Source organism: Macrobrachium rosenbergii, chromosome 6 (genome assembly GCF_040412425.1).
Source record: "Macrobrachium rosenbergii isolate ZJJX-2024 chromosome 6, ASM4041242v1, whole genome shotgun sequence".
Taxonomy (NCBI): Eukaryota; Metazoa; Arthropoda; class Malacostraca; order Decapoda; family Palaemonidae; genus Macrobrachium; species Macrobrachium rosenbergii.
The window spans coordinates 17,019,695-17,027,194 of NC_089746.1; the positions used below are offsets into that span (position 1 = coordinate 17,019,695).

General features: G+C 33.5%; 1 protein-coding gene across 1 annotated transcript in view; it reads right to left on the reverse strand.

Annotated features, from left to right (window-relative positions):
* LOC136839235 (Na(+)/H(+) exchanger beta-like) overlaps positions 1 to 7,500 on the reverse strand; it is a 157,815-nt gene that overhangs the window by 86,453 nt on the left and 63,862 nt on the right. The window contains exons 8-9 of the mRNA XM_067104986.1: positions 2,947 to 2,974; positions 324 to 378 (exon numbers count right to left, since the gene is read on the reverse strand). Coding sequence (XP_066961087.1) covers positions 324 to 378; positions 2,947 to 2,974 — 83 coding nt within the window. The remainder of the gene's footprint in view (positions 1 to 323; positions 379 to 2,946; positions 2,975 to 7,500) is intronic.

Sequence of the window (7,500 nt, forward strand, 5' to 3'; positions counted from 1 at the left end):
TACTTCCCACAAATTCAAAATTTACTTCTACAAATTCAATTACCTAAAACACACTTCCCACAAATTCAAAATATACTTCTACCAATATAAATATCAAAACACACTTCCCACAAATTCAAAATACACTTCTACCAATTTAAATATCAAAAACATACTTCCCACAAATTCAAAATATATTTCTACCAATTTAACTGCCAAAAAAAGTACATTTACCTCCCAAAAAACTTAAATTCGTACCACGTCAATTGGTGGCTGGCATCCAATTAGACACTAATCATTTATTTTTTCACATACAATAATTATAGACTTATTATACTGATTACCTCAGTGTGATGTTGCCCATGGCCCCGAGGGCGCCCACGCCGTACAACGTTGGCCCTGTGGGGGGGATAGACGAAAATCAAAAATGGATTATTTCGTGTATTTCCATATATTTGTTAGGTCTCAATGAAAATTTATTATTATTGTTATTATCATTATTTTTGTTTTACTGAGACGAAAATGAGAAAAATTTGGATTACTTGGACCGAATGTTTTGACCTTGGACTTTTTTTCAGGGTTATAGGTCAGTTTAAAGAACCGAAATATATATTTTTTCTGTTTGATATACATAACTTATATATGTATATACAAATATATATATATATATATATATATATATATATATATATATATATATATATATATATATGTGTGTGTGTGTGTGTGTGTGTGTGTGTGTGTGTGTGTGTGTGTGTGTGTGTGTGTGTGTGTGTGTGTGTGTGTGTGTGTGAGAGAGAGAGAGAGAGAGAGAGAGAGAGAGAGAGAGAGAGAGAGAGCATGTGCAAAGAAGCAAGCTATAACGAGGAAATGCACATGGAGGGGGGGGAGGAGGTCGCAAAACAAACAGGTCCTAATGAAGCAAATGGGGGAGTGAGAGGGGAGGGAAGGAAAACTCTTACAGGGAGGTGGAAGACAAAGAAAAACAGAAAAAATGAGAAAAAGGAGAAAAAAAACGGGACAAGAAAACAGAGAAAAATTATATCAAAGAAAAAAAGGAAAGAAAAAGAAAAGAAAAGAAGAGAGAAAAAAATAAAATTAAAAAGATAAAAGAGGAAAAAGAAAAATAAAAGAAAAAAAATTAAAAATACAAATAAAAAGAAAAAAGTATAAAAAGAAAAAAAGTAAAAAGAGAAACAGAAAAAATATAAAAAAGATAAAAAAAAAAAAAACAGGAAACACGTAACAGAGAAATGCGAAGGAACCTCAGACGTAGAGAACCAAGAAAAGGAAGACAATACTAAAAATAAAAATGACAGATTATCTGCCATTTAAACGGAGCCCCACCCTACCTAACCCCCCCAACAGAAAACCGAAATGGGTATTGGAATGGGAGAGAGAGAGAGAGAGAGAGAGAGAGAGAGAGAGAGAGAGAGAGAGAGGGGGGAGAGCGGTGATTAGGGCCTGGCAAGAAACGGAAAATATTCGGATTTCTGCAGTTTTGCGGAAACCCGGTTCAGTCGGTGTTTACAAGCTATTATCTTGGGCGGAAAATTGCTCGGCTGAAGGCTTTAACTGAGGGACCTAAGAACATCGAGGATATTAAATAAAAATTTCGACTCACTACTACTACTACCACTATTACCTCTACTATTATTATTAATACTATTACTACTATTATTAATAATAATATTACTACAACTACTATTATTAGTACTATTACTACTGCTACTATTATTAATACTAGCACTACTACTACTATTATTAATACTATATAACTACTATTATTATCATCAATACTATTACTACTACTACTATTATTAATGCTATTACTGCTGTTACTATTATTAATACTATTACTACTGCTACTATTATTAATACTATTACTACTGCTACTGTTATTAATACTATTACTACTGTTGCTATTGTTAATACTATTACTACTGCTACTATTATCAATACTATTACTACTACTACTACTATATACTATGTATATTAAAAAATATTCTACTCATTACTGCTATTACTGCTACTACTACTAGTATTGCTATCACTGTAGTCATTAGTTTTTTAGATACAATAATAATAATAATAATAATAATAATAATAATAATAATAATAATAATAATAATAATAATAATAATAATAATAATAATGATTTTGTCTGAAAATACTATTGCTAATACCAATGACAATAATAATTTTCCCTGGAAATACTGTTAGTAATACCAATAAAAAATAATTTTTGTCTGAAAATATGACTAATAATATAAATAATGACAGTATTTTTCTCTCACAATACTATAACTAATATCAATAGTGATACTTTTTGTCTGAAACACTGCTACTGATATTTATAATTATATTAATATGGTCTGAAAATACTATTACTAACGTCAATTCAATAATAAGAATTTTGTCTGAAAATACCTTTCTAATATCAATAATAATAGCTTTCTCAGAAAATACCACTACTAATATCATAATAATTATGGTATTAATTATTATAACTGTCTTAAAAATATTTATACATAATAACAATTTTGTCTGGAAAAATATTTATAATAACGTTGTCTGAAAAAATATCATTTACAATAACAATTTTGTATTAAAAATATTTATAAGAATAACAATATTGTATTAAAAATATTTATAAGAATAACAATATTGTATAAAAACATATTTATAAGAATAACAATTTTGTATAAAACATATTTATAAGAATAACAATTTTGTATAAAAACATATTTATATGAATAACAATTTTGTCTGGAAAAAAATCTTCATACGAATATAAAAGAATATTTATAAGAATAACAATTTTGTATAAAAACATATTTATAAAAATAACAATTTTGTCTGAAAAAATATACATACACACGAATAATTCTGCCTGAAAACTAATAATACTAATAATGTAACACAATGATTCCTAAACATCATTCATGACAACTGAAAATAACTCACCTATTGCAAAAATGTTGAACATCGTGCCCTGGAAAAAAGGAAATAGATATTAGATTATCAGTTAAAAATTATTCATCCATTCACTCATCCATTCACTCATTCATTCATTCATCCATCCATTCATTCATGCATCCACTCATTCATTCATTCATTCATCCATCCATTCATTCATCCATCCACCCATTCATTCATTCATTCATTCATTCAGTCATCCATCCATCCACCTATTCAGCCATTCACTCATTCATTCATTCAATCATTCATCCACTTACCCATCCATCCATTCACTCACTTATCCATTCATTCATTATTCATCCATTCACTCACTCACGTTCATTATTCAGTCATTAATTCACCAGTTCATTCACTCATCCATTCATTATTTAATCATTCACTCACTCACTCATTCACTCATTCAGCCAAAAATGAGAGTACACATTCTGAATCAGAATTTAATATTGTCTGATATACAGGAAAGAACAGTTTAGGCATTTGACTTACATGAATTATGAATATACAGTAAAATTTTGTGTATGTAGAAATTCTTATGAATTGACTTAAACTTGTTTTTCTATGTGATGAATCTTGTGTAGGATGTTGAATAATGATGAATACGACCTAAACACGATGATAATTACGAGAAATTCATAAGTAACTGACTTCAACTTGCTTTTCTGTGAAGATGAATCTCGCATAAAATGTTGAAAAATAATGAATACAACGTAAAAAAAAAAAAAAAAAAGATGACTATTGAGAATCCTTTACTTTGATGATAACAACAAAATCCAAGTTTATATTAAACCTATTTCATGTCGTTTAATAAACTTAATTCTTTGAAGCTATTATTTCACTTGTAAACAATTTACGCCCAGAGTTTGGGACAAAAGGTTTAAACCCGGGAGAACAATAGGATGCATTACTAATAGAATATAACCAATAACCAATTACGAAGGGGATCCATTAGGACCTTATTCTATTCAATAGGATAACAATGACAGTTGCCAGATACCGCAAGACATAATTATTCGATATAAGTATTACTTTACAAAGGCAACTATTCAGAAGTATTCCTTAAATTTTTTGTTGCTGGATAATGCTGGTATTTATGCATTTCTCTCTCTCTCTCTCTCTCTCTCTCTCTCTCTCTCTCTCTCTCTCTCTCTCTACAAAAGTCAGCCAACTTTTGCTCTCTTTTCCCGGCATTGATTTTCTCCAAAAAAAAATGGTTCATGCCTTTTAAATAACACTCTCGTGCTCATTACATAATCCGATATATAAAGATCAGGATTCTCTCTCTCTCTCTCTCTCTCTCTCTCTCTCTCTCTCTCTCTCTCTCTCTCTCTCAAAGGTAAGTATCAAAATTAATTAATAGCCCAAAATCTCTTCCGAAAAGAGGTGATTAAAATGCTCGTGATTTCGAGACTTTCTCTCTCTCTCTCTCTCTCTCTCTCTCTCTCTCTCTCTCTCTCTCTCTCTCTCTCTCTCTCTCTCTCTTACTGATAAAAATAAATCAATAAGTTAGTCAGCTGACACCTCTTTTCAAAATTCCATTATGTACTCACGAAGATGCGAACACACAAACACACAAACACAAGAACGCACGAGCGCACAAATACACGAACGCACAAACACATGAACACAACCACACGAACGTATAAAAACACTCACGCACAAACACATGAGCGCACGAACGCACAAAGACACGAATACAAAAACACACGAACGCACGAACACAAAGACACGAACACACGAACGCACAAACGCTCGGACACAAATACACGAACACACGAAAGCACAAACACGAACACACGAACTACACACGCATCGATTAACTAGAGTAGCCTTTAAGAGAGGGACCACTTTCCTGTAATTATCAACAACGCTGCCTTCAAACGAATAACTGCACAGACTGTCAGTAAGGGTCTAGGAACACTTTTATGAAGTCTGAAGTCTGAAGTCTAGAGTCTGATAAGTTATTCCGTCTAACGCTTACTTCTCATATTCGGCACAGATTATTCATGGTATACTCCAAAAGCAGAGTTCTGCTTTAGCAAGAACCATTTACAGAAGAATCAGTCGGCACTGCTTGCAATTCACCCTTTACGAATTTTAACCTCTGTTGTAGGCGCTCAGGAATAATTTAGAACAATTTAGCCGCCCAATTAAAAAAGATTAGTTACTGAACACACACGCAAAAACCTAAACTATTACTGTAAAAAAATAACAGTTCTTACGATAATTAGGATCATGCTTTTTGGCAGTGACAAATCGAAAGACTGACCCCGAGAATAAATCATGAGAGAAAATTAACGAGCATGTAATAGTCTAGCAATAAAAAGTAGGAATCGAAGAAGGAATAAAAGAAGTTGGAACTGGAACCGGAACGCAGAATGTAGGCCATAGGCCAAGCAGGCCCTGGGACTACGATGAGGCCATTCAGCGCTGAAAGGCAAACTGAGAGAAGAAAGGCTTGAAAGGTGTAACAGGAGGAAAACCTCGCAGCTGCACTTTGAAACAGTTATCAGGACAGGGCTGAGGAAAGTAAGATGGAAGCGAGAGAATATGAACGGTGGTACAGTAAAAAGAATGGAAGGGGCTGCAGCTTGGGGCCTAAGAAAGGGCGGCTGCAAAGAACTAGTTCCTCATTGGATGGGTCGATATCGTACTCGGCTAGCACTTTGCTAGGCCCGCGTTCGATTTTCCGACCGGCCAATGAAGAATTAGAGGAATATGTTTCTAGTGACAGAAATTCATTTCTCGGTATAATGTGGTTCGGATTCCACAATAAGCTGTAGGTCCCGTTGCTAGGTAACCAATTGGTTCTCAGCCACGTAAAATAAGTTTAATCCTTCGGGCCAGCCCTAGGAGAGCTGTTAATCAGCTCAGTGATCTGGTTAAACTAAGGTATACTTAACTTTAGCTGCAAAGAACCTTAAGTTATGGCACTGACCTCCTACGGGGATATAAGAACCTGATAAAAAATGGAAGAAGTAATGGAAGGTTGATACTGCCGACATTATGATGCCATTTCAGGACGACAATCGGAATCCTATAACGAATGAGGAACCTTTGATCCGTGAAATAATTCGTTTCGGGGGTCCTTTGAGGCCGATTTGGGCAGCTGGGTGGGTCGGCGACTAAAGAAAGGGGGAGGGGGAGATTCAAGAAAATTAAATTTAAGAATTTAATTATTTGGATTTTAACAAGAGGTGACTAAGCCTGACAACAGAACAGAGATATATATATATATATATATATATATATATATATATATATATATATATATATATATATATATATATATAGATAGAGGAGAGAGAGAGAAACATGAACATACCACAATAATAATAAAATATTTTAAAAAGCACTTCAAACAAATAATAAACATAATGCAAAACAAAGTTAATAATAGCAAAGAAAAGATGGCAAAAAACACAAACAGTTACCAAAACATCAAACAAAAGAATAATAAGCAACAAAAAAAAAAAAAACCAAAGACACAGAAAGACACTGAAAGACAAAGACGAGAACCTGCGTGCATTGTTAATCAAACATCCATCCGCTCACGAAGGTGGGGGTGAGGGGAGGGGGGAGGGATTTGCACTCATTATTTCGGCATTACCACCAAACCGTTATCAGAGATCGATGTCTGCGTCTTTCCAGCCGCCGTAATTACCGTCCTCATCTCCGTCAGGGGGTCATTTATAGTCTCTCAATTTTACCTGTCTGTCATTATGGTGATTGACAAGTGCAGGAGGGGTCAGCGAAGGGTCATAGAGGTGACCCTTCGTTATACAGTGAAGGTCCTGAGGAATTATTTGGAGAAATATTATTTTTAACTGTGAGCCTACTGCATGACGTGGAATTTGAACCTTTTTTATTTAATTAATTTATTTCTTTAATTTTTTTTTCTGACATCATTTAATGATGAAGATTCTCGGAAGCCATTTGGGATAATTCATCTTCAAATGAGAACCTACTGCATGACTTGGAATCTGAACCCTGTTCTATTTTATTTATTTATTTAATTTTCTCAGACTTTTCTTTTAATAGTGAAGGTCCTGAGGAATTATTTGGGATATATCTTTAACAGTGAAGTCCTGAGGAATTATTTAGGGAAATATTATCTTTGACTAAAAACCTACTGCATAACGTGGAGTCTGAACCCTTTTCTATTTTATTTATCTATTTATTTATTTATTTAATTTTTTTCAGACCCTTCATTTAATTATGAAGATCCTCAGCAGCCATTTGGGTAAATATTAGCCTTAACTAAGAGCCTACTGCATGACGTGGAGTCTGAACCGTCTCCCATTTAATGTAATAGTTTATTTATTTTCTCCTGTGTAACAATAACAGCCTACGTGAATTAAACGCCATACTTAGAACTGGCGTCGTCCAATCCGGAGTCAACCACTCTCATTACTGGACTTTATTTAAATGCACAAAATAAAAGTACAATAGTTCTTCATCTCGATCCTCTCTTATATTACCATCATACATCAGTGGTTGGTAAATCTGTGTTCGTCGGGAAAAACCTCCGTTGCCGATTTA